Raw genomic sequence first — 26286 nt, 5'->3', positions numbered from 1 at the left:
TCCCCAGCTTCCTGATTCTCCTGCCTCAGCCTTCTGAGTAGCTGTGACCACAGACACACACTCCCACGCCCAGCTGATTTTTTTGTATTCTAGTAGAGATGAGGTTTCATTGTGTTGCCCAGGCTGGTCTTGAACTCCTGAGCTCAGGCAGTCCACCCGTCTCAGCTTCCCAAAGTGCTGGGATCACAGGCGTGAGCCACCGCACCCGGCCGAGTTTTACCATCATTTTTACATCGTGCGGTGCTCATGCAAATGTCAGCGCACTTAACTCGTATGCAGAATGACCGAAATGACGTAACTGGTTCTCTGTAGCTCACACACGGACGCGTGCTTTGTTCTTACAAGGACAGTAGAAATACCGCACACCACAGGCCCAACCGCTTCTGTTTCACTCCTTGACACACGCGTGTTACGCATGTTCGACCAACATGGCACTCCCCCGAGGCTTCCTCGTGGGCAAGGGAAAGACCGTCAGGGAAGGAGGATGGCAGGTGGCCTGTGCTCTGTCCTCCTGGGTCACGATCTTCCAAAGAAATGATTGGCTGATACGGTGAAATGAAAAGAGTCAGAAGCGATTGCCCAGGGCTCCCGGGTAGTCCGTGTTTCTCGGCCCTCCAGTGCCTTCTTTCCGAGTTCCAAGCGAGTTCTGATTGGAAGGGAAGGTGCGGCCTGGGGCCCATCAGCGCCTCTCTCCACTCATGCACTCAGCCGGCTCACTTACCTTGCTGTCACCTGGAGTCCTGCTAAACTCCTGCTGCTGGGTGTTCCCCGGGAATTCTGTGCTCAAGGGCGTCATGAATGCTACATGCAAGCAGGCAGCAGCCTCTGTGGTCACACATACGTGTGTGTCCCCTTCGTTCATGCTCTGACTCCGTGTTCCACTGGACATCGCTTCTAAAACCCTAGTTAAAGATAAATTGGGGCCAAGCATGGTGGGTCAAGCCTGTAATCCCAGCACTTTGGGAGGCTGACTTGGGTGGATCATGAGGTCAGGGGATCAGGATTATCCTGGCCGACATGGTGAAACCCCATCTCATGCGCTGATGTTTGCATGAGCACAAAAATTAGTTGGGCGTGGTGGCACCCACCTGTAGTCCCATCTATTTGGGAGGCTGAGGCAGGCGAATTGCTTGAACCTGGAAGGCAGAGGCTGCAGTGACCCGAGATCGTGTCACTGCACTTCAGCCTGGGTGACAGAGCGAGACCGTCTCAAAAAAGAAGGAGAAGAAGATAAAATTATTAAGAATGTGAAGATGGTCACAGCAGAGCATGAAGCCAAGTGTGGGGACATGTGTGACTGCACAGGTCACATGCCTGTGAAGCCGGGGATGGGCTGCGGAGGTGTGGGCCGGCCCCCTGCAGGGTCTGCTGTGCAGGAAGATTTTGATTTTCTACCCGCTGCAGTTTTATCTTGTTTGAATGTTTAGCTGCCGATAAAATCAATATAGACATTTAAAATCAAGCTAACTGTATGAAGATTGTCAAAGCTTTCTTCTCTTGTCTTCAGAGAAGTTCCTGGGAGACCAGCGGTTCAGCTATGGGCAGACCCTCATCCTGACCTTCTGGGTGCCCCCCGGGGGCTCCCCACTCCCTGTGCAGCTGAGGCTGGAAGGGGCGGGCTTGGCCCTGTCCCTGAGGCACTCTAGCTCCTCTGGCCCCAAGGATGCCGGGCACCCCAGGGAGGTAGAGCTCAGGTTCCAGTAAGTATTCACTTCTGTCTTGAGAGATGGGGAGGTGGAGGGGTGGTCTCTGAGGTCCAGTCACATTTCGGATGCCCCTGTAGTCTGGGGGGGCTGCACCCCGTCCCCAGTAATGGTGCCGCCACCCTATGTCAGGATCTTGCTTTGACCGCTTTTCCCGCCAGCCTGCAGGAGACCTCCGAGGACGCGACCCCTCCGCTGCCCCCCTTCCACTTCCAGCGGCTCCTCGCCAACCTCACCGGCCTTCGCCTCCGCGTCAGTCCCGGCCCCAGCCCTGCTGGTCAGTAAAGACAAAGACGTGCCCAAGACCCGAGCCCTGCAGGTCTCGGAACTGGGCTTCTGCGGGCACAGCCTTGTCGGGGTCTCACGGCCGGATGGTTGTCCCGTTTTGCCAAGAAGGAATCTGAGTCACGGATCAGGACAGTTGCCGGAGGTCCTATAACCCGTGGAGGCAGTGGGGATGGTGGCTGAGGTCAGAGGCAGGGAGTGGACAGACAAGAGGCCTGAGGGATGGGTGTCAGAGGCAGGTGTGCGGCCAGCAAGCCACCCAGATCCACTGGGTGTGGTCACTCCACCTTCACTGAATCCATCAAGTCCTCTGTCCCTGCTGGACGCAGCTCACAGCGACCGCCCAGAGTGCCCTGGGAGAGCAACTCCCCTGCTGGTCACTGGCGGTATTGTACCTAAGCCTTCCCTAAGAGGGGGCCGGGCCACCACGGGCCATTGATGGGATCTGTCACCACTCGCCACCCTGGCCACAGTGATTGACGGCCTTAGCCTCTGATCTGTTCCTCCTTATAACCTACCCGCATGCTATTTAAAAAATCAATATAGTGTACTTTTTTGGGGGAGCGGGTGATGAGGGACAGGGGCCTGCCCCATCGCCCAGGCTAGAGGGCAGTGGAAGCCTCATGAATCGTGGCAGCCTTGACCCCTTCAGCTCAAGCAACCCTCCCACCTCAGCTACCCACGAAGCTGGGACCAGAGGTGCACACCGCCATGCCCTAGCTGGTTTATACAAATAATTTTTTTTTTTTTTTGGTAGACAAGGTCTCACTATGTGTGCCCAGGCAGCTCTGAAACTCCGGGGCTCAAGCAATCCCACTGCCCTTCCACAGTACTGGGATTACAGGTGTGAGCTACCATGCCCGAGCCCATGATATCCTAACTGTAACGTACAGAATGTATAAAAGGAAAAGGGATGATATCACATACAATCCTCTGAATTCCAAATTGTCAGTGCTCAGACGCGACCGTGCTAGAAGACGTGAGGAAGTAGCGAGACCTTCCCTGCTGTCAGGAATAAATTTGGTTTTAGGAGAAGTAAGATGCTCAGAAGCCGTTTACACAGAGGGCAGGCAGTGCGGACAGCGCCGTGGATGGCTAACGCGGGAACACAAACCAGGCTTGAGAGCAGCGGGAACAGACCGGCTCACGTGGGCAGCAGCAGCAGTGGCCGGGAATGGAGCTAGGCTGGCTCTCCCCGCCACAGGCCAGAGCGCGGTGAGCGCGAGTCATGCAGCTCCCCCACCTCTCAGTGTGCTCCTTCCATTCCGTTCCATTCCATTCCGTTTATTTTGAGATGGAGTCTTGTTCTGTCGCCCAGGCTGGAGTGCAGTGGTGCGATCTCAGCTCACTGCAACCTCCGCCTTCCAGGTTCAAGTGGTTCTCCTTCCTCAGCCTCCTGAATAGCTGGGATTACAAGCGTGCGCCACCATGCCCAGCTAATTTTTTTTTTGTATTTTTAATAGAGATGGGGTTTCACCGTGTTGGCCAGGCTGGTCTCAAACACCCGACCGTATGATCTGCCTGCCTCGACCTCCCAAAGTGCTGGGATTACAGGCATGAGCTACCGCACCCAGCCACTTCTTTTATTTATTTATTTATTATTTTATTTTTGGGGACAGTTTCACTGTTGTCTCCCAGGTTGGAGTGCAGTGGTGCGATCTCAGCTCACTGTCACCTCCATCTCCTGGGTCAAAGGGATTCTCCTGCTACAGCCTCCAGAGCAGCTGGGATTACAGGCATGTGCCACCACGCCTGGCTGATTTTTGTATTTCTGATAAAGACAGGGTTTCTCCATGTTGGCCAGCCTGGTCTCAAACTCCTGACCTCAGGTGATCCGTCCACCTCGGCCTCCCAAAGTGCTGGGATAACAGGCGTGAGCCACCGCGTCTGGCCTGTAGTGTGCTGCTTTTATTTATTTATTTATCTATTTATTTATTTTTTTGAGACGGAGTTTCGCTCTTGTTACCCAGGCTGGAGTGCAATGGCGCGATCTCGGCTCACCGCAACCTCTGCCTCCTGGGTTCAGGCAATTCTCCTGCCTCAGCCTCCTGAGTAGCTGGGATTACAGGCACATGCCACCATGCCCAGCTAATTTTTTTGTATTTTTAGTAGAGACGGGGTTTCACCATGTTGACCAGGATGGTCTCGATCTCTTGACCTCGTGATCCACTCGCCTCGGCCTCCCAAAGTGCTGGGATTACAGGCGTGAGCCACTGCGCCCGGCTGCGTGCTACTTTTAAAAGGCTTATTTAAGCCTTGGTAGTTTTGTTTTATTGCTCCCTTGGGGAAAACACTTGGCAGAGGAACTGTTGATTTGTGAGTGAAGCTATGAAACCGAATTTCAGACATTCGGCTGAATATGATGACCCTTACTCTTTGAGTCCTTTGTGTTTGCCATTTTGGAATCATAACTAAGTGGTAAGATTTGCTGGATCACCATGGGTGGGGAAGCTACAGAGCAGGCTGCCGATGGGAGAAGGTGTGATGACGATGGTGACGGAAACCCGGCCAGGGTGCCATTGTGGGTGAGTGACTGTAGGGAAAATTCTGAATGAAGCGAAACACGGCATTCCCTCTGTCAATACAGCGTCTGCATCCCTGAACAATGCCCTGTGCACTTAAAATGTTTAAAAATACCGCGGAGGCCGAGTGCAGCAGCTCACGCCTATAATCCCAGCACCTTGGGAGGTTGAGGCAGGAGGGATCATTTGAGGCCTGGAGTTCCAGACCAGCCTTTGGCAACAAACCAAGACTTCATCTCTACAAAAAAAAAAAAAAAAAAAAAAAAAAATAGTTTTGAAGCTAAGTCAGGTTGGGCGAGGTGGCTCACACCTGTAATCCCTTTGGGCACTTTGGGAGGCTGATGCAGCGGGATCATCTGAGGTCAGGAGTTCGTGACCAGCCTGGCCAATGTGGTGAAACCCCGTCTCTACTAAAAATACAAAAATTAACTGGGCATGGTGGCAGGCGCCTGTAATCCCAGCTATTTGGGAGGCTGAGACAGGAGAATCACTTAAACCCAGGATGTGGAGGTTGCAGTGAGCCAAGACTGTACTGCTGTACTCCAGAGTGGGCAACAGAGCTTGCCTGCCAGTCTACTTTGGGAGGGTGATGTAGTAGGGTCACTGGAGCCTGGGAAGTCAAGGGTGCGGTGAGCTAGGAATGCACCACTGCACTCCTGCCTGAGTGACAGAATGAGAATCTGCCTCAAAAAATAAATAAATTTTAAAAATCATCATTAATTCCCAGGCTGCCTGTGTGTACATGGGCCTGGTCCATATGTGACAGGAAGGTTTTTGGGGGAAGCACGTGCAGGAGCTTCTGCCTCTCTCTCTTCCTCTCTCCCTTCTTGCTCTGCAGGCCAAGTGTTCTTGACTGAGGTCCGACTCACATCCGCCCGGCAGGGGCTTTCCCCTCCAGCCTCCTGGGTGGAGACTTGCTCGTGTCCCAACGGCTACACGGGCCAGTTCTGTGAATCTTGTGCTCCAGGATACAAGAGGGAGACACCACGAGGGGGTCCCTATGCCAGCTGTGTCCCCTGCACCTGTAACCAGCATGGCACCTGTGACCCCAACACAGGTGAGTCTCCGGGCACCCCATCCGAAGGCACCTGGGCTATATCCAGAAAAGTGAGGTGAGTACTGATCTGAACAGGACCAGCCTGGCACAGGCATTGAGGGGTTGGCCAAGCTGTGGGGAAGTGTGGGCACTGAGCTTGCCCGTGCTGTTATTGCCTGGGCGTCTCATATTTTAATAAAAGTTACCACTGGGATTTATCGAAGCCTGGCTCTGTGCCAAGAACCTTGTATCCAGTCAGTGAGAGCCATAAGCCAGCTGCTCTGCGGGCCATCTGTCCCTGCACCGCCTTCTCCCCAGGCTGGCCCTTCTCCCAGGAAGGATCGGGAAATACCTTGGGGGTCCTTATATGCGGAGGGAACTGTTAGAAAGGGCAGAGGCACCAGCATGGCAGGTGACAGCCGAAGGATTCTCATGAAGTTCACACAGGTGACAGCAGCTCATAAGCACCAATCCAGAATCGTAGACCTGCCACTCTTACCCTTTAGTGGCCTTGGGAAAGTGACTTCCCTCCCTGAGCCTGCTTCCTCTTCTTAAGGTGGGGATGATGACAGTGTGCACACTGCCTCTGTTTCTACACAAAGTCACAGGAGGTCAGGAGACACTCAGGCTCTGAAAACACAGACCTGGGTTGCACTGGAGCTCAGCTGTAGCTAACTGGGAGGGCCTTAGGGAAATGCAGGCAATGAAGGGCTCTACTTTTGAGGACACTTGGGAAATAATAAAAGAGCATCACCTTTTCTGCCTGTGCTAGTCACCCTTCTCTACACTCCATTGTTGACTCCGGCAGACATCCCTGCAGGGGCTGGGACCCTTCCTGTCCCATCTCACAGGTGAGGGCCCCACGCTGCAGGGCGCCTGCATGGCCAGCAGGTGGCAGAAATGTGCCTCCCTCCAGCCTGGACTCCCAGGGCCTGGTCACTACTGGCTACTCATTCTCACTTCTTTTTATTGTATTCTATGTTTTATATTTTATTTTATTTTATTGTGGGGCGGGGAGGGGGGTGAAAGAGTCTCACTCTCATCCAGGCTGGAGTGCAGTGGTGCAATCTCGGCTCCGTGCAGCCTCCTGCTGCGTTCAAGAGATCCTCCCACCTTGGCTGGGATCACAGATGCCCATCACCATACTCAGCTGGTTTTTGTATTTTTAGTAGAGATGGGGTTTCACCATATTGAGGCTGGTCTCAAACCCCTGACTCGAGTGATCCTCCCACCTCGGCCTCCCAAAGTGCTGGGATTACAGGCTTGAGCCACTGTGTCCGGCCCACTGATCCCCACTTCTGTAGGAGCAGACCCGGCCTCACTCAAGGTCATGTGGCCAGGAGGTGCCTGAGGAGGCTGGACCCAGGCCTCTCTGCACTCCCACACTGAGGGCCTCACGCCTACATGCCTGCTGCCTCCCCAAAGCGGGTGAGGGCTCTCTGAGAAGGCTGCTGAGCATTTTTCTTCCTGAAAAGACAGTAGCTGGGCGCACCCAGTACTTCGGGAGGCCGAGGTGGGCGGATCACCTAAGGTCAGGAGATCAAGACCAGCCTGACCAAAATGGTGAAACCCCGTCTCTACTAAAAATACAAAATTAGCCAGGCATGGTGGCGCACACCTGTAATCCCAGCTACTCAGGAGGCTGAGGCAGGAGAATCACTTGAACCCAGGAGGCAGAGGTTGTAGTGAGCTGGGATTGTACCACTGCTCTCCGGCCTGGGCAATAGAGCGAGATGCCATCTCAAAAGAAAAGAAAAAATTGACGTTAGCCAACCTAGCCAGGGAGGGCAAGCACAGCCACATGCCACACACAGGGCACCGTCTCTTCTTGTGTCCATGGCAGGCATCCATAATCGAGCCTGGGCAAGGCCACGTAATCCCTCCCTGCTGCAATGCTTCCCACAACCCCTCTGGAGGCAGCAGAGTCCTCCCATGTCTGGGACCAATTTATCATCTCCACGGAGCCTCTGGCCCTGCCACGCTGCCCGCTCAGTTCGGGCAAGTCCCCATCTGTGAAATGGGCAGCAGAGCCCCGCTGCCGAGGCTGGGAGGAGGAGTGAGGCTGTGGGTGCTGGGCTGAGGCTGGGACGGTTCCCCTTGGATGCCAGCCTGCTGTGCATGCGCGGTCAGTCCTCACTCATTCTCCCAGGTCACCTGTGCCTTGGCTGCATTGCAGTGGGGAGGGATTATGTGGCCTCGTCTGGGCTCGATTATCAATGCCTGCCATGGACACAAGAAGAGAGAGGACCCTGTGTGTGGCATGTGGCAGGTAGCTGTGCTTGCCCTCCCTGGGACCTCCTGGAAGTGGTGGTCTTAGTTAACCTCTTCTCAGCCAGGCTTCTCACTCAATCCCTGCCAGTGGGCCTCCCTTCCCAAGCACCCCAGGCTCTGAGCAGATGCCAGTTGTGGTCAGCCTGGGGAAGAAGAATTTGCAGAAACCACCACCATCAGGAGTCAGAGGGCAGGGACGGGGGTTCCCTCCTCTGAGCCTAGGTATCCCCTGTGCATCCCAAACCCCAGAAGGGGTAGCCTCTTCGCAAAGTCATGTGAAGACCAGAATTCTGGGTCTGCCGTCTCCCTTAGGGAAAGCTGCTCTTCCTTTTGGCCCCTTGGAGTTAAGAGGACAACAGTGTGGTGAATGGTAGCTGTGTCACCTGTTGGTTCAAAGAGAGGTTTTGGAATACAAAATAATGACAGTGCTGGCTGGGCGCGGGGCTCATGCCTGTAATCCCAGCACTTTGGAAGGTGAAAGCAGGCAGATTGCTTGAGGTCAGGAGTTTGAGACCAGCCTGGCCAACATGGTGAAACTCCATCTTTACTAAAAATACTAAAATTAGCCAAGTAGCGCACACCTGTAACGCAGCTACTTGGGAGGCTGAGGCAGGAGAATCGCTTGAACCTGGAAAGTGGAGGTTGCGGTGAGCCGAGATTGCGCCACTGCTCTCCAGTCAGGGTGACAGAGCCAGACTCCATCTCAAATCACAATAATAAGCACTGATGATGGTGTGTGCGGGGGTATGCGGGGTGCATTGAATGCATGGTCTGGTTGGACCCCGACAAGAACCCTTCGAAGTCCGTGCTGTGGTTGTTCCCATTTTGCAAATGAGGACACTGAGGTGTGGGGCCATTACACAACTTGCCCAGCTTTGTACAGGCAGTAAGTGGGGGACAGGAACCCTGTGGTCCAGCTCCAGGCCTGGACTCCCAGTCCCCAGGCCCTGCTGCATCTGCCTGGGCAAGTTCCCACGCCACCTCCCCAGGGCCTGCCCCCTGACCTCTCACGCCAGGATGCTAACCATCTCTGGACATTCTGGGTTCAGACAGTTGTAACCAGGTGCTTGTCTTGCCCTCAGGGATCTGCGTGTGCGGCCACCACACCGAGGGCCCGTCCTGTGAGCGCTGCTTGCCAGGTTTCTATGGCAACCCCTTTGCAGGCCAAGCTGATGACTGCCGGCCCTGTCCCTGCCCTGGCGGGTCGGCCTGCACAACCATCCCGGAGAGCGGGGAGGTGGTGTGCACCCACTGCCCCCCGGGCCAGAGAGGTGAGTGACTCCACCCTGAGCCGTGCCCCACGGAGGGCCAAGCCACAATGCTGTGAATCTGCCCTGGGCTCCGGGGTTAAGGCCTCAGGTTTAGGGTGTGGCAGGTGAGGGAGAGCCCAGCTTATGGGCAGCAGGCATGGCCTCTGGGGACACGGAGTCCCTTAGCCCCATAGACACGGCCCCAGGCTGCTGCGCATTGCCAGCAGAATTTGAGCCGTTGAGATTTTGGGCCATCTGAAAATGCCCATATCTAGTCCCTGGCCCCTTAGAGCCTGGGTTAGTGATAGATGAACAAGTTCCCTGGATGATTCTGTTAAAACCTCGATAAAACTTTCAGTCTTGAAAAAAAATGTCATCAGGTAATGTGCGAAGCAGATCACCCTTATTCTCAGGCTTCCAGCGTTCTTTCCTGCTCTGGGACTCAGAGACATCCTCAACTTTGATTTTTTTTTTTTTTAAAGCAGCTTTATTGAGATACTACTCATATACCTGACAGTTCACCCATTTACAGCGTACAATTTAGCTGGGTGTGGTTGCTCATGCCTGTAATCCCAGCACTTTGGGAAACCAAGGTGGGCAGGTTGCTTCAGCCCAGGAGTTCAAGACCAGACTAAGCAACATAGTGAGACCCCCATCTCTACAAAAATTAGCTGGGTGTGGTGGCATGCACCTGTGATCCCAGCTACTCTGGAGGCTGAGGTGGGAGGACAGTTTGAGCCTCGAAGGTGGAGGCTGCAGTGAGCCAGGATTTCACCACTGCGCTCCAGCTTGGACAACAGAGCCAGGCCCTGTCTCAAAAACAGTTTTAAAAAAATAAAGTACAGTTCAATGACTTTTGTCATATTACAATATTAATTTTTTATTATGGTAAAATATATATAACATGAAATTTGCCATTTTAACCGTTTCTAAGCGAATCACTCAGCGTCAGGAAGTACGTTTGCAGCGTCATGCAGCTGTCACCACCAACCATCTCCATCCGTCTCTAGAACTTTTTTGTCATCCCAGACGGAAACTGTACCCATCAAATGTATTGCTGAGGCTAGGCACGGTGGCTCACGCCTGTAATCCCAGCGTTTTGGGAGGCCGAGGCAGGTGATCACCTGAGGTCAGGAGTTCAAGACCAGCCTGGCCAACATGGCAAAACCCTGTTTCTACTAAAAATACAAAAATTAGCTGGGCGTGGTGGCGGGCACCTGTAATCCCAGCTACTCAGGAGGCTGAGACAGGAGGATCTCTCGAACCCAGGAGGTGGAGGTTGTAGTGAGCTGAGATTGTGCCATTGCACTCCAGCCTGGGCAACACAGTAAGACTCCATCTCAAAAAAATTTTAAAAAACTAAAAATGTGCTGTTGAGTAGCTCCTCCTCCCCCAGCCCCTGATAACAACTGTTCTGCTCTCTGTCTCTGTGAATTTGACTCCTCTGGGTATTCCATGTAAATGGAACCATACTGTATTTGTTCTTTTGGGTCTGGCTTATTTCACGTAGTATAATGTTTTTAAGATACCTAGACAACTGATACTGCTTTTGGTACCTGTGGCTGCATTAAATTGATTTGTCAAATGCCCTGTGCTTTCACTGGGACCGTTCTGAAAGCAGCTCTCTGGCAGCCAACAGGGCAGGACAGGTGGCCCCAGAGCTGGGAGCTCAAGAACCAAGGGGTGGAGATCGTACCACAGGATCCTGCTCCCCACTGGCCACCATGCTGGTGGCTACCCATTATCTCCTTACGTTTTCTAGCTCCTAACCGTGGCTCCTCTGGCCTGCAGACATGAGTGAGCCCACCCAGTGAGAACGGACAGTGAGAGAAGCTCAGGCTGAGACTAACTTGAGGGAGGATGTCAGGGAAGCAGGCAGTGCTGTGAGCAGAGAGAACCACCCTTGGGTCACCTGGAGTGGACTTTAGATCTGGGACCTCTGCCAGTACCCCCCAACCTTTTTTTTTTTTTTTTGAGATGGATATTTGCTCTTGATACCCCGGCTGGAGTGCAATGGCACAATCTCGGCTCACTGCAATCTCTGCCTCCTGGGTTCAAGAGATTCTCCTACCTCAGCCTCCTGAGTAGCTGGGATTACAGGCATGCACCATCACGCCCGGCTAATTTTGTATTTTTAGTACAGAGAGGATTTCTCTATATTGGTCAGGCTCGTCTCGAACTTCCCACCTCAGGTGATCTGCCGGCCTCAGCCTCCTGAAGTGCTGGGATTACAGGCATGAGCCACCGCGCCCGGCCCCAGCATCCTTCTCATCCATACCAGTGTCCTCTGGGCCCTGCGAGGGCCTAGTACACAGAGAGCTCACCTTGACCCCTGAGTCAGGATTGACCGAGGTCAAGCTCTGATTCTCACTCGTCCCAGGATGACTCCTGCCTGCCATCCTGTCCCCTTAAACCCTTCCCAGGGCCTCCAGAGCTGCCTCCTGCCCTGTGAGCTGTCCTCACCCGGTTCCAGGTGAACAGTCACTTAACCATAGGGCTCACGTTCTTCATCACCATTTTCAATCTCCCTCCCCTCCCCTCCCCTCCCCTCCCCTTTGCCTCCTCCCTTCCCCTCTCCTCCCCTCCCCTCTGCTCCCCTGTCCTTTCTGTTCCCCCTTTCCCTTTATAGGGTTGCCCTTAGCACTATTAACTTTTTTATTTTTTTTGAGGTGGAATCTTGCTCTGTCACCCAGGCTGAAGTGCAGTGGCAGGATCTCGGCTCACCGCAACCCCTGCTTCTGGGTTCAAGCGATTCTCCTGCCTCAGCCTCCCAAGTAGCTGGGATTACAGGTGCCTGCCACCACGCCTGGCTAATTTTTGTATTTTTAGTGGAGCTAGGGTTTTGGCGTGTTGACCAGGCTGGTCTCAAACTCCTGGCCTCAAGTGATTCCCTCACCTCAGCCTTCCAAAGTGCCGGGATTACAGGTGCTTGCCACCACGCCTGGCCTGTACTGTTAACTTCATTTCAATTGACTGATGGCTTTTGAGGACACTGGGAGCTCATAACCATTCTTCACAATGACAGCAGCTATTTTTTAATTATAAAATTAGTACATACTCTTGACTGACTTAGTAACTTCAGAAAAAGTGAAAACAAAGATAAATATACATACTCGTAATGTTGGAGCAGTGCGGAAATGTCAAGAGGAACATGAAAAAAAGTATGAGCAGCCAGGCGCGGTGGCTCATGCCTGTAATCCCAACACACTGGGAGGCTGAGGCAGGCAGATCACCTGAGGTCAGGAGTTTGAGACTTGCCTGGCCAACGTGGCCAAACCCTGTCTCTACTAAAAATGCAAAAATTAGCTGGGTGTGGTGATGCATGCCTGTAATCCCAGCTCCTTGAGAGGCTGAGACGGGAGAATCACTTGAACCCAGGAGGTGGAGGTTGCAGTGATCCGAGATCGCGTCATTGCACTCCAGTCTGGGTGACAGAACAAGATTCTGTCTCAAAAAATAATAGTAATAAAAATAGCCGGGCGTGGTGACTCGTGCCTGTAATCCCAGAACTTTGGGAGGTTGAGACAGGCAGATCATTTAAGGCCAGGAGTTTGAGACCAGGTGGGCCAACATAGTGAAACCCTGTCTCTACTAAAAATATAAAACTTGGCCGGGCATGGTAGCATGAGGCTGAGGCAGGAGAATTGCTGGAACCATGGAGGCAGAGGCTGCAGTGAGCCGAGATTGCACCACTGCACTCCAGCCTGGGTGACAGAGTGAGACTCCTTCTCAATAATAATAATAAATAAATAAGAATGATGAAGCAGGTGATGATGAGGGTGAGGTTCTGGTGGAGAAAGTGGTAATGGTGAAGATAATGGTGACGATGAGGGTGTGAGGACAGATGTGTGATGACAGCCACTGCTGCTGGGCCCTTACTACGTGCCAGGCTGGATATTAAGTGCTTTTCACAAATTATGTCACCAGACCATAGGGAGCTGCCATTGTTGTCCCCACTTTAAAGATGAGAAACCTGAGTTCCTAGAGGTGCAGTGCCTTGCCCAGGACCACACAGCTAGGGGCAGCCACTGGGGGCTGGCCCAGGCCCTCCTGCCTGAGCCCGTGCTGTGCTCCGGGGAGGCTGCAGCGACGCTCGCTCTGCTTCTCGCCCACCCTCATCCCTGGTGGGGCCAGCTGGCTCTGTTCCCCACATGTGCTCCCTTACACACAGGGCGGCGCTGTGAGGTCTGTGATGATGGCTTTTTTGGGGACCCGCTGGGGCTGTCTGGGGCCCCCCAGCCCTGCCACCGGTGCCAGTGCAGCGGGAATGTGGACCCCAATGCCGTGGGCAACTGTGACCCCCTGTCTGGCCACTGCCTTCGCTGCCTGCACAACACTGCAGGTGACCACTGTGAGCACTGTCAGGAAGGCTTCTACGGGAGCGCCCTGTCCCCTCGGCCCACAGACAAATGCACACGTGAGTACCTGCCTCCAGATACCGGGGTGGCGTGCGGTGGGCCCCTTCTCCTCTCCCCTGGCTCAGGACACAGAAGGGGTGGCTGAGGAACCCGCCGGAACCGGCTGGCCCCTCTGCAAGGCTGTGCAGCCTCAGACGGTTACTCCCCTTCCCCATCTGCGTGTCCAGAAAGCACAAGGGTTTGCCCCTCTCCAGGGTCTCGTTCAGCTGTGAGATCCTAGAAGCTCTGATTCTGAAGCCTGGATAGTCTAGCGCTTATCTCCCACTCTGCGGTTGGCACATATGGCTGACGCAGTGATCGTCCTGCGCCCAGGGTCCGAGGCCACGCCCCCAACATCGCCTCCGCTAACAGGCATCCCCTGGGAGCCCCCCAGAGCCCTGCAGGAGGGAAGCTCAGCCTTCGCCCCACACCGATGTGCTTGGAGCCCTTTCCCATGTCGTAGCTGCGGGTCCCGCTCGCTCTTGTTTTGTGGAACCCTCACAGGAAATGCCACTCTGGCCCACAGCGAGATGCTGCCCTGGCGGTGGCCGGGAGAGCAGGGTCATGGGACTTAGAGCAGTGGGTGCAGGGCTGTACCTGTGACCCTCACCCACGTCTGTGGCCCTCTGCCGCCTGCCAGAGCTCAGGGCAGGCTCAGAAGGGCTGTCTGCCCCATGGCTGCCTGGGCTGTCCCTCTAAGGAGACGGTCAATGGGCTGAGGCTTGAGCTCTGCCCTGGAGCCTTTTTCCAGCAGGGGCATCAGTATCTGGGCTGAATGTGCGGTATCGTCTCTGGAGGCTGCCCCATCCTCTCTGCCTCTGTGGGACCCCAAAAGGTGGAGCAGACAATCTGCACATTCCCAACACCCCTTCCTGCTCCCACCCCCAGCCTGCAGCTGCCACCCACAGGGCTCGGTCGGTGAGCAGACGCCCTGCGACCCCGTGACCGGCCAGTGCTCCTGCCTGCCTCACGTGACTGGACGAGACTGCAGCCGCTGCCACCCTGGCTTCTTTGACCTCCAGGCTGGGAGGGGCTGCCGGAGGTAGGTAGGGTGAGGCTGTAGGGGCCCTGGGGACTTCGCCAGGATGGAAGAAGGCACCAGGCAGCCCCCAGGCCCACTGCCACCTACATTGTGCCCTATGCCAAAGGGATGAAAGGGACGGTCTCTTGACATCAGACTCATGGCTCTGCCAGCCCAGGATTTGAGCCAAGAGCAGCCCTAAGAGATGTCCAGGCAGGCAGGTGGCCGGTTTGGTCTCTGATTCCCTTCTCAGTGACACCGTCACTGGGTGGCCTTTTGGCCACAGTAGCACCTTGGACAAGCGTCCTTAGGGAACAGCGGAGGACTCCCGGGAATCACCAAGTGGAGCAAACAGGTTTCTTCCTTGCAGGACTTCTCAGAGCTCTTAATGTGCTAATTGCATCGTGACTTTCCAGCAGAGGGGTATAGGCTACCCGAGACATGTTTGTCCCATAGCCTTATTTTATCTTCGTTTTTCCCGGAGCATCCTGGGAAAACTGTGCTTTCCAGAGCACAGCTGGGGAAGCTGTGCCATGTACCTGTCTCACAGACCCTGCTGACCAGATCCTATCTCCATGAAGAGGAGGGGCTGTGAGCTGAGGCCCCACCAGCTGCAGCCGGCAGAGGCTGGGCCAGGGTTGGCCCTGAGCTTGCCTCAGACCCAGTTCCTTCCCTTATCACAGGTGCAAGTGTCACCCACTGGGCTCCCAGGAGGATCAGTGCCATCCCAAGACTGGCCAGTGCACCTGCCGCCCAGGCGTCACAGGCCAGGCCTGTGACAGATGCCAGCTGGGCTTCTTCGGCTTCTCCATCAAGGGCTGCCGGGGTAAGGAGGCTGGGTTCTTCCCAGGCTGCTGGGAGGGTGGGGCCTGAGGTCTCTGGGCAAAGATGACCGGTAGGGAAAATGGGTGTGGCGGGAGAGGATGGTCAGACAGGAGAGCAGCTGGAAGTGTGGAGTGAGTGAGTTGGGAAGGACGCTCAGGAGTGAGATGCTGCCCTGGCATTGATCAGGAGAGCAGGGTCATGTGACCCAGAGCAGTGGGGGCAGGACTCTGCTTGTGACCCTCACCCAAGTCTTTGGCCTTCTGTACCCTGCCAGCATCTTGATGCCAGCCAGGAATACAGTCCTAGATGCCACTGTTAAGTGCCTGTGTGTCTGGGACCATCATGTTACTCTCTGGGCCTCAGTTTCCTCGCCTATAGAGTTGGACTACACTGGCAGTTCCTAAACCTGGCTGTCCTTAGATCCCCTAGGGAACATTGGAATAAGCCAGGCTCCGTGCCGCCTTCAACCTTCTGAATCAGACTTTCCAGGGCAGGACCCAGGAGTCTGTATTTGATGCTGCCCAGGGGGTTCCGAAAACACCCAGAACCCAGCATGCACTGCCCCCGGCCCCTCCAGCCTGCAGGTGCTCCCCACTGGGCACCGCCTCGGCCCAGTGCCGGGAGAACGGCACGTGCGTGTGCAGGCCTGGCTTCGAGGGCTACAAGTGCGACCGCTGCCGTGACAACTTCTTCCTTACGGCCGATGGCACACACTGCCAGGAGTGCCCATCCTGCTACGCCGTGGTGAAGGAGGAGGTGGGTCCGCCCAGAACCGCTCACCTTCCCATTCATGCTGTGTCCCCAGCGAGTGCCAGCTCTGTGCCAGGCACCGGGAACTGCCTGCTCACCCACCTTCTCCCTGTGCCCACCCAGCTCCGGGCCTGTTCCAGCCCCGCTCCACCCTCACCCCAGCCCTTCCCCTGCTCTGGGTGGATGGGACTGTTGTCACCTGCTCTTCCTGACCACAACGGGCTGAGGTCTTGCTTTTCTCAGGGTCAGTGGGGATGAGACCACAGATAACCCCTTAGTAAGGAGGGTCCACAGGAGGTGCTTCTGAGTCGGGGATGGGGGTACAGGAGTCAGGAGTTCAAGCTCTCGAGTTAACCCATTGGGCTTCCCCTCCGCCAGCTCCAATCATTGTCATGTGCCTGGGGAGGCAACGGCCTTGGTAAGCCTCGGGCTCTCTCCTACTCCAGACTGGAAAAAGTTCAGACCTGCAGCCCCTTTCTAGAAACCAATGGGGCCAAGCTCAGACCTGCAATCCTCTTCTGAAAACCATTGGGGTCAGCTTTCAGAATTTGTAGCATTGTAGAAAGATAAGATGGCATGCACTGAGGCCAGGCGCGGTGGCTCACGCCTCTAATCCCAGTACTTTGGGAGGCTGAGGCAGGCAGATCACCTGAGGTCAGGAGTTCGAGACCATCCTGGACAGCATGGTGAAACCTTGTCTCTACTAAAAATATAAAAATCTGCCAGTGGGGGTGACACATACCTGTGATCTCAGCTACTCGGGAGGCTGAGGCAGAAGAATTGCTTGAACCCAAGAGGCAGAGGTCGCAGTGAACTGAGGTCACGTCGCCACCGCACTCCAGCCTGGGTGACAGAGCAAGACTCTGTCTCAAAAAAAGAAAAAAAAAAAAGATGGCCTTCACTGAATATTGCATAATTCCCCACTGTGAACGGGCCAGCCTCCATAGTCAAGCCCAGTGATATTTATACAGGAAGACAGATGACTATTCCCACCAAGCGGGTAAATGAAGACCACAGTGGCCTTTTTCAGAACAGTTTTACTTCAGGTCAGGTTTTACTCGCGAGTGAGGAATGGAATGCCTTGTGGTTTTCCGGAACATTCTGGACTTGGGAATGGAAGACAGGGCCTGGGACCTGTGCCCGCCACTTAGAGCGGTGACGGGGGGAATCGGGCAGGCGTGTGGCAGGCATTGGTGCTGAGCCTGGCTCCCAGGACATGCTCTGTAAATGCACTGATTGTTAGTCCGATGAAAACACGGGGCTAGGGGGCTAGGAGACGGTTTTTTTTGTTTTGTTTTTTTTTTTGTTTTTGTTTTTTTTGAGACAGAGTTTTGCTCTTGTCACCCAGGCTGGAGTGCAATGGCGCGATCTCGGCTCACCGCAACCTCCGCCTCCTGGGTTCAGGCAATTCTCCTGCCTCAGCCTCCTGAGTAGCTGGGCTTACAGGCACGCGCCACCATGCCCAGCTAATTTTTTGTATTTTTAATAGAGACAGGGTTTCACCATGTTGACCAGGTTGGTCTCGATCTCTCGACCTTGTGATCCACCCGCCTCGGCCTCCCAAAGTGCTGGGATTACAGGCTTGAGCCATCGCGCCCGGCCGCTAGGGGACGTTTATAGCCCACTCAGCCAGTGTCCATAGCATGCCTTCTGGTGCAGCATCCTGGGGACACAGTGAATAGGACAGATAGAAATCCCTGTGGGGTGTCCCTTCCCATCCCTCCCTCCCGTCCGAGGTCGGACAGCAGAGTGGTCAGCACTGTCAGCAGAAGGCATGGGGGTGGGAAGGGAAGGGGCAGCAACCATGGGCTGGGCAGGGTTGGCTCTCAGAGCTGTGGCATACCCTGAGCGTTGAGGCCCAGGGGAGGATTTGGAGAAGGGAACCCCCGGGGAGAGTGGCAGGTAGCCAGGAGGAAGCCTGGGCCGACCTCCATACCATCAGCCTCATTTGCCTTTTCTTCCCTGTCCCCTCCAGGCAGCCAAACTGAAGGTCAGACTGACTTTGATGGAGGGGTGGCTGCAAGGGTCCGACTGTGGCAGTCCCTGGGGACCACTAGACATTCTGCAGGGAGAAGCGCCACGGGGGGATGTCTACCAGAGCCCCCACCTGCTGCCGGGTACAGCGGGGCAGAGTGGGAGGGTGGGAGGCAAGGGGAGGCCCCCAGCGCCTGCAGTCTGGTCTTGTTGGATGCTTTGGGGGCTCTCACAACACAACCTGGTCACCACGGGCCTTTCCTTCAATGTCCCTAGCCCATCTGTAACTTTATTAATATCAGTCCTTGTCCCCATGACCCTGCCTTACCCAGACTCTAAGCTCAGTGAGACAGGCCGGGCTCATTCATTTATTCACTCCCTCCACAAGGGGGTCACGAGGAGCTGCTCCAGAGGCTGGACTTGGAGTGCCCCGTGGCTTGACTCTTGGCGTGTCGCTCACTGCTGTAGCCCAGCACAGTGCTCAGCGCATAGAAAATACTAATACCTGCCGGGCGCGGTGGCTCACACCTGTAATCCCAGCACTTTGGGAGGCCGAGGCGGGTGGATCACGAGGTCAAGAGATCGAGACCATCCTGGTCAACATGGTGAAACCCCGTCTCTACTAAAAATACAAAAAAATTAGCTGGGCATGGTGGCGCGTGCCTGTAATCCCAGCTACTCAGGAGGCTGAGGCAGGAGAATTGCCTGAACCCAGGAGGCGGAGGTTGCGGTGAGCCGAGATCGCTCCATTGCACTCCAGCCTGGGTAACAAGAGCGAAACTCCGTCTCAAAAAAAAAAAAAGAAAAAGAAAATACTAATACCTGAGTAAATAAGAAAAAAGGCGGGCTGGGTGTGGTGGCGCATGCCTGTAATCCCAGCACTTTGGGAGGCCAATACAGGAGGATTGCCTGAGCCCAGGAGTTCGAGATCAGCCTGGGCAATGCAGCAATAGCAAGACCTTGTCTCTACAAGAAAGAGAAAGAAAAAAGAGAGAGAAAGAGAGAGAGAAGGAGGGAGGAAGGAAGGAAAAAAGGAGGGAACTGGCCAGGCACGGTGGCTCACGCCTGTAATCCCAGCACTTTGGGAGGCTGAGGCAGGCGGATCACGAGGTCAAGAGATCGAGACCATCCTGGCCAACATGGTGAAACCCCATCTCTACTAAAAATACAAAACTTAGCTGGGCATGGTGGCGCGTGCCTGTAGTCCCAGCTACTTGGGAGGCTGAGGCAGAATTGCTTGAACCTGGGAGGCGGAGGTTGCTGTGAGCCGAGGCCTGACCACTGCTTTCCAGCCTGGTACCTAGTGATGGAACGAGACTCTGTCTCAAAAAAAAAAGGAAGGAAAATCACTAAAGCCAGGAGGAATTTGGGACCTAGAAATGGCGCTGAAATGGACTGGATTACTTTGTGAAGTTTCACATGTGTAAGTGCTATGCTCCTTTAGCAGCCAGACAGAGGCGAGCTGAGAACCTGTTAGCAGGACTCACTGTGGACATAGGGGCTGTCGGATACCATGTCTTCAGTTGCCCACGTGTGAGCCACCGTGTGAATTGGAGCTTACTGGAGCAGGGGGTCTCGCAGAAGGCCTGGTCCCTCCCGGTCCCTATGTATGGCTGACTTGCTGTGGGTGGGACCTTGGGTCATTTTTGCCTTCCCTGGGCCTCAGCCTGCATCCGTAAAACTGGGGGCTCTTCCTTTGGGACTACCTGTTGGTGTTTGGGTTGCTGATGCCTGGGGAATGGTGGGCACAGAACAGGACCCAGGGGTGGGGGCTTTCGGGTGACATCTCCACCACTCTGTGACCCCTGGGCTGTGGGCTTTCTTTAGGGGCTCGGGAAGCCTTCCTGGAGCAGATGATAGGCCTTGAGGGTGCTGTGAAGACTGCCCGGGAGCAGCTGCAGAGGCTGAGCAAGGGTGCCGGCTGTGCCCACGCCGGAGCCCAGAAGACCTGCACCCAGCTGGCAGACCTGGAGGCAGTGCTGGAGTCCTCGGAAGAGGAGATTCTACATGCAGCTGCCATCCTTAAGTCTCTGGTATCCCAGGGCCCCCACCCCACCAACCCAAACACACCAAGCCAGGGCGCTGTTCCCTGCTTCAGCCCCACCAGTGACCTGGTGACCTTGGGTATGACTCCCCACTTTGGGAGGCTCAGTTTCAGCTGCAAAATGGGGATCACACAGCACCTCCTCTGGGGATTCAGGGAGGGGACGTTTGCAAAGGGCGAGGTGTGTCCCGAGGAGACTGGATGCGCAGCAAGCGGTGGGCAGCGTCCTTACTGCTGTTTTTGCGTCCCGGGACTCCGCTCACTGGATGCCGACGTTGTGCCCAGCTTTGTGCATTCACAAAAGTGCTGGTGCCATGCAGTGCCGCCCCACCCTTGAGCCGGATACGGCCCTGGCCCTTTGGGGACAGGCTGTCAGTTGCCTCTCTTCCTCTTCTTTCTCCAGGAGATTCCTCAGGAAGGGCCTGGCCAGCCCAGCAACTGGAGCCACCTGGCCACAGAGGCCCGTGCCCTCGCCCGGAGGTGAGTCCCAAGACATGGTGAGGTTGTGCCTGGCCCTTCCTCTGGGGGTTCCAGGGTCACAGTCAGCCCACAGGTGCCCCCAGCCGGGAGTCGGGATCAGATATTACAAGAGCTGCCTGGTGGGGGCAGTGTCACCAGGAAGGGGAAGGGCGGGCAAGGTGAGCGCAAGGCCGGAGATGTCGGGGGCAAAGCTTTGTTGACTGAAGGCATCGGAGAGCATCCGCTGGCTTTCTCTTTGTGACAGTTGTATAATATACAAGTTATTATATTGGGGTAGAGTTCACACACTGTGTAATTCAGTGCATTCCCTATATTCTCAGGGTTGCAAAGCCATCATCACAACCAATTTTAGAATTTTCTTTTTGTTTTTTTTTGAGACGGAGTCTTGCTCTGTCGCCCAGGCTGGAGTGCAATGGTGTGATCTCAGCTCACTGCAACCTCCGCCTCCCGGGTTCAAACAATTCTCCTGCCTCAGCCCCCCAAGTAGCTGGGACTACAGGCATGTGCTACCACACCCAGCTAATTTTCGTATTTCTAGTAGAGACGGGTTTTCACCATGTTGGCCAAGATGATCTCGATCTCTTGACCTCGTGATCTGCCCGCCTCAGCCTCCCAAAGTGCTGGGATTACAGGCATGAGCCACCGCGCCTGGTCAGGATTTTCATCATCCCAAAAACAAATCCCCGGACCCTTTTGCCACCACCCCCTGCTTCTCCTTACCTCCCCAGCCCCTGGAACCACAACTCTACTTTCTGTCTCTCTAAAGTTGCCTATTCTGGGCACTTCATAGAAATGGAATCAGACAATGTATCACCTTTTACAACTGGCTTCTTTGACTAAGCACAGTGTTTTCAAGGCTCATCCACGCCGTGGCATGGACCAGTGCTTCCCTCCTTTGTATGGCCAAATAATATTCTATCGTATGGAACTGCCACATGTTTCTTCGTTCATCTGTTAACAGACACTAGGGTTGTTTCATCTACTGCCTTTAAGAAGCAGCTTAAGGCCGGGCACGGTGGCTCACGCCTGTAATCTCAGCACTTTGGAAGGCTGAGGCGGGTGGCTCACTTGAGATCAGGAGTTCAATACCAGCCTGGCCAACATGGTGAAACCCTGTCTCCACTAAAAGTACATAAATTAGCTGGGCATGGTGGCACGAGCCTGTAATTTCAGCTACTTGGGAGGCTGAGGCAGGAGAATCACTTGAACCCGGGAGGGGGAGGTTGCAGTGTGCTGAGATCACGCCGTTGCACTCCAGAGACTCCATCTCCAAAAAAAAAAAAAAGAAAAGAAAAGGTCCTATTAATCCTTACGTCAACACAACAGTCACAAACTCCATGTAACAGGAACAGGGCGTGGAGTACGCTTCCTATCAGTCTTTAAAGTGTGTCACACAGAAAGGTGGAAAAGGAGTCCCCATCTTTGTGGCTGTCCTCTGTTTGGGGAAGCAGGAGGCCTGGGTCACAGGGGGTGTAGTTCTGGTCCTGGGCCCCTTCTGTGTGAGCCCTTGCTGACGGTCAGGTGGGTGTCCTCACACAGCCACAGACACGCCGCTGCCAAGATCGCCGCCACTGCTCGGAGGGCCCTGCTCGTCTCCAACACCAGCTACGTGCTTCTCCAGAGTCTGCTAGAGGGAAGGGTGGCCCTGGAGACCCAGTGGGACCTGGAGGACAGGTGAGGCCCCCCAGGTGTGGCTAGAAAATTGGCGTTGGCCTCCTGGAGCCGACAGGGCTCGACCAGAGGCTGCTGCTTCCAGAACCGGCTCCCCTGAGTCCTGGTATTCTTCGTCATTGGTGTCTGGGGTGTCTTGGGTCTGTATCCCGCTCGGAGTGGGGGCCACAGGGTCTCGGGCACACTCGGTGGTGAGTCGCAGTAACCACTTGTGCCTAGCAACTCAGCCTCTCAAGAGAAGGGACAGGAACCAGAACCCAGAGCAACAGATCCCTCGCTCTCCCTCTGCAGTGTCCCCTGCGCCCCAGCCCCTGCGCCCCAACCCAGGGCAGCTCCTCTGAGCTCCTCCATGGCACCAGCTTCTTTCTCTGCCTCTGCGGACCAGGCAGCTTTGCTTCTCTGCTTTAGTGACTCCCTCTGTCCCTCTCAGTATAAAGGTCCGTGGACACTCCCCAGCGTCTTGCTGAGCGTTCCCAAATGAGAATGAGATTGACTCTGCTTAGATCGGGTGTCCAGCCCTGAGCCAGTCACATGAGCCACCCAGGGGCAGGGCACTGGCTCTCTAAAAAGGGGGAAGGGATGGAGAGGAAGCCAGGGGCCTCCACCCTAGCAGTGCCCTTGTCAGGGAGGAATGGGTGGGGCAAGGTGTGGACAGCTGGTCAGGATGGAAACCCCATCCTAGCTGGTTGGTTATAGACACAGGCGGTCAGAGCAAAAGGGCACACAGAGGTTTGACAGCCCAGGGCCCTCCATTCATCAGTGGCGAGGATGTGCCCAGCATCACTGGGAAGGGCATGGCTGAGGCAGGACCAGGGCCAGGGCCACTGTGCTCCCCACTTCACCAGGCATTTTCCTCTTCGCCATTCACCCAGAAGAGCCAAACATTTGCAAACATGTGATTCTTGAGTGGAAACCAAGCAGAGCCCTTTCAGCAAAGTGTGGCTGAACTGAGTGATGCAGGAACAAGAATGTGGCCCTTTCACAGCCCGTCTGGCTCTTTGAAAGCTGCAGAGAAGCGGCCACTTTCCAAGGCAGCTGTGCGGGCCCTGCAGAGGACTGCTCTGCCTGGGAAGTTGGCAGAGGCCTTTCCAAACCAAGGGCTCCGGGCCGGGGCCCAGACAGGGATGGGGAGGGCCAGTCCTGCCTCCAGCTCCACGGCCTCTGTTTCCTCCCAGGTACCAGGAGGTCCAGGCGGCCCAGAAAGCACTGGACATGGCTGTGGCAGAGGTGCTGCCTGAAGCGGAAAGCGTGCTGGCCACCGTACAGCAAGTTGGCGCAGATACAGCCCCACACCTGGCCTCACTGGCTGCCCTGGGAGCCCTGGTCAGCTCAGCTGCCCTCAGAGATCCGTGGGGTTGGGGGGATCTATTATAGAAGCTGGAGGCTGAGTACAGTGGTACAAGCCTGTAATCCCAGCACTTTGGAAGACCCAGGCGGGTATATCACCTGAGGTCAGGAGTTCGAGACCACCCTGGCCAATGTAATGAAACCCCATCTCTACCAAAAACACAAAAATTAGCCAGGCGTGGTGGTACACACCTGTAATCCCAGCTACTAGAGAGGCTGAGGCAGAAGAATCACTTGAACCTGGGAGGCAGAGGCTGCAATGAGCCAAGATTGCACCATTGCACTCCAGCGTGGGCGACAAAACAAGACTCTGTCTCAAAAAAGAAAATAAAATTATAGCAGCTGGAGAAACTGTTGGGGCCCAGGCAGAGGCAGTAGCTGTATAGCTCCTTTTTAACTATATTGCAGCCAAGTCAAATGATATAAACTGCTACGGGGTGGAGCTCGACCATTCTTTGTTGATGATAATATCAAGGCTGAGGCCTCTTCCCATTACACTGACGTTAGCAATGACATCAGACAGACCTGGGATGCGATCCCAGCTCTGCCACTCCAGCTCTGTGACCTTGGCCGAGGACTTTCCCTCCCTGAGCCTCAGTCTGTCACATGGAACTCCCCACTAGGTTATGTCAGAGCTGCTTCTGTGGGAGCTGAGCAGAGATTCAGGAGCAATGCACTGAATAGCCGGCCGGCCCCTCTGTACCAATCACCTTGTACCTATCACCTCTGCATGAATTGGGTCTATGGAATTCAGTAACCCTGAAATCCTAAAAAACTCAGAAACTGAACATTAAAGAAATCAGCTTATGGCCGGGTGCAGTGGCTCACACCTGTAATCCCAGCATTTTGGGAGGCCAAGGCAGGTGGATCACAAGGTCAGGAGTTTGAGACCATCCTGGCCAACACAGTGAAACCCTGTCTCTACTAAAAATACAAAAAATTAGCCAGGCATGGTGTCATGCGCCTGCAGTCCCAGCTGCTTGGGAAGCTAAGGCAGGAGAATTGCTTGAACCCAGGAGGCGGAGGTTGCACTGAGCTGAGATGGTGTCACTGTACTCCAGCCTGGTGACAGAGCGAGACTTTGTCTCAAAAAAAAAAAAAAAAAGAACTCAGCTTATACAAATGCCTATTTGAGGTCTTTGCTTCTCCCATTCCATGTGAAGAGTAATGCACAGCCGTTAGTGCGTTTGAGCCCAGGCTCTGCTTCCGACACCCCTGAGGGTGTTAGATCATATGTAGGACCTGCATAGTTCTTCTCTAAAGTCTGGAAGATTCTGCATTCTGAAGCCATCCAGCCCCCAGATCTTAGTTCAAGACTGTGGAGCTGGGGAGGCATTCTCGGTCTGCAGTGAGGCAGTGTGGGTCAGGGAGGCTAGCTGAGTCGCTGGAGGCCATGCAGCTAGAAGCTAGTAGAGCTGTTATCTGAGCCTCAGGTGAGGAGTCTCCAGCCTGGCTCCTCTTGCCCTGGCCCCTCTGCCTCCTGGGGTCCACACAAAGCCTCACCCCTGCTATTCCTGCCCCTGGGGCTTCTGAGCTACCTGGGGCATCAGGTAGGCTCACCAGTTTTCAGGGGGCTTGGGTTCACGGCTGGCAGCCAGGGGAAGACTTGTGGCCTCAGCCCAGCAGGGCACCTCCCCCAGGTAGCGTTTACCCTTCCTGCTGAGCCCATTGTCTCCCTGCAGCCTCAGAAGTTGGGGGCTGAAGACCTGGGCCTGAAGGCGAAGGCCCTGGAGAAGACAGTTGCATCAAGACAGCACCTGGCCACCGAGGCTGCCCGAGCCATCCAGGCTGCTGCCCAGGCAGCACTGCAGAAAACAGAGCCCCTCACACAGGTCAGCTGTTGCGCTCTGAAGCAGGGGGCCTGGGAGAGGTTGGGGCTATCCCGAAGGTGATCTGGGCTCAGGGTTGCAGGAGGGAGAAGGGCAGAAGTAGCTCTTTCCATCCCTCTGGTACCTCCTGCAAAACACACAGCCTGAGGAAGAGGAGGGGACCCTGATACCCAGAGAAGAGGCGATGGACAGACAGACAGAGGACAGCAGCAGCAGCACCCGGGCCACCACACCATCCTGGGATAGTTCTCGCTCATGCCTCCATTCATTAGTTCATTCTCTAGATATTTTTGTTTGCTTTTGGTTTTGGTTTTGGTTTTGAAACAGAATCTCGCTCTATTGCCCAGGCTGGAGTGCAGTGGTGCAGTGGCATGATCTCGGCTCACTGCAACCTTCGTCTCCCGGTTCAAATGATTCCCCCGTGCCAGCCTCCAGGGTAACTGGGAGTACAAGCGTGCATCACCATGCCTAGCTAATTTTTTTTTGTATTTTTAGTAGAGACAGTGTTTCACCATGTTGGTCAGGCTGGTCTCGAACTCCTGGCCTCAAGCATTCTACCTGCCTCGGCCTCCCAAAGTGCTGGGATTATAGGTGTGAGCCACCACACTCAGCCCCATTCTTTTTTATTTTTATTGTTTTGAGATGTAGTCTTACTTTGTCGCCCCGGCTGGAGTGCGTGGCGGGATCCTAGCTCCTGCAACCTCCGCCTCCCAGGTTCAAGCAATTCTCCTGCTTCAGCCTCCTGAGTAGCTGGGATTACAGGCTCACACCACCAGCCAACTGTTTTTTGTATTTGTAGTAGAGATGGGGTTTCACCGTGCTGGTTAGGCTGAACTCCTGATCTCAGGTGATCCACCTTCCTCAGCCTCCCAAAGTGCTAG

At 54.9% G+C, this 26286-nt stretch overlaps 1 protein-coding gene across 2 annotated transcripts in view; it reads left to right on the top strand.

The window, feature by feature from the left end:
- LAMC3 (laminin subunit gamma 3) overlaps window positions 1-26286 on the top strand; it is a 79361-nt gene that overhangs the window by 39596 nt on the left and 13479 nt on the right. For both annotated transcript variants that reach the window (XM_039461527.2, XM_074394614.1), the window contains exons 10-23: window positions 1508-1700; window positions 1865-1980; window positions 5349-5567; window positions 8900-9088; window positions 13239-13484; window positions 14353-14506; window positions 15169-15311; window positions 15888-16066; window positions 18036-18177; window positions 19862-20067; window positions 20482-20558; window positions 22098-22232; window positions 23405-23552; window positions 25259-25408. In XM_039461527.2, the coding sequence (XP_039317461.2) occupies window positions 1508-1700; window positions 1865-1980; window positions 5349-5567; window positions 8900-9088; window positions 13239-13484; window positions 14353-14506; window positions 15169-15311; window positions 15888-16066; window positions 18036-18177; window positions 19862-20067; window positions 20482-20558; window positions 22098-22232; window positions 23405-23552; window positions 25259-25408 (2297 nt within the window). The remainder of the gene's footprint in view (window positions 1-1507; window positions 1701-1864; window positions 1981-5348; window positions 5568-8899; window positions 9089-13238; window positions 13485-14352; window positions 14507-15168; window positions 15312-15887; window positions 16067-18035; window positions 18178-19861; window positions 20068-20481; window positions 20559-22097; window positions 22233-23404; window positions 23553-25258; window positions 25409-26286) is intronic.

Source organism: Saimiri boliviensis, chromosome 2 (genome assembly GCF_048565385.1).
Source record: "Saimiri boliviensis isolate mSaiBol1 chromosome 2, mSaiBol1.pri, whole genome shotgun sequence".
Classification (NCBI taxonomy): Eukaryota; Metazoa; Chordata; class Mammalia; order Primates; family Cebidae; genus Saimiri; species Saimiri boliviensis.
Note: the sequence above shows the minus strand (reverse complement) of the source record. Positions and strands in the feature narration are given on the sequence as shown.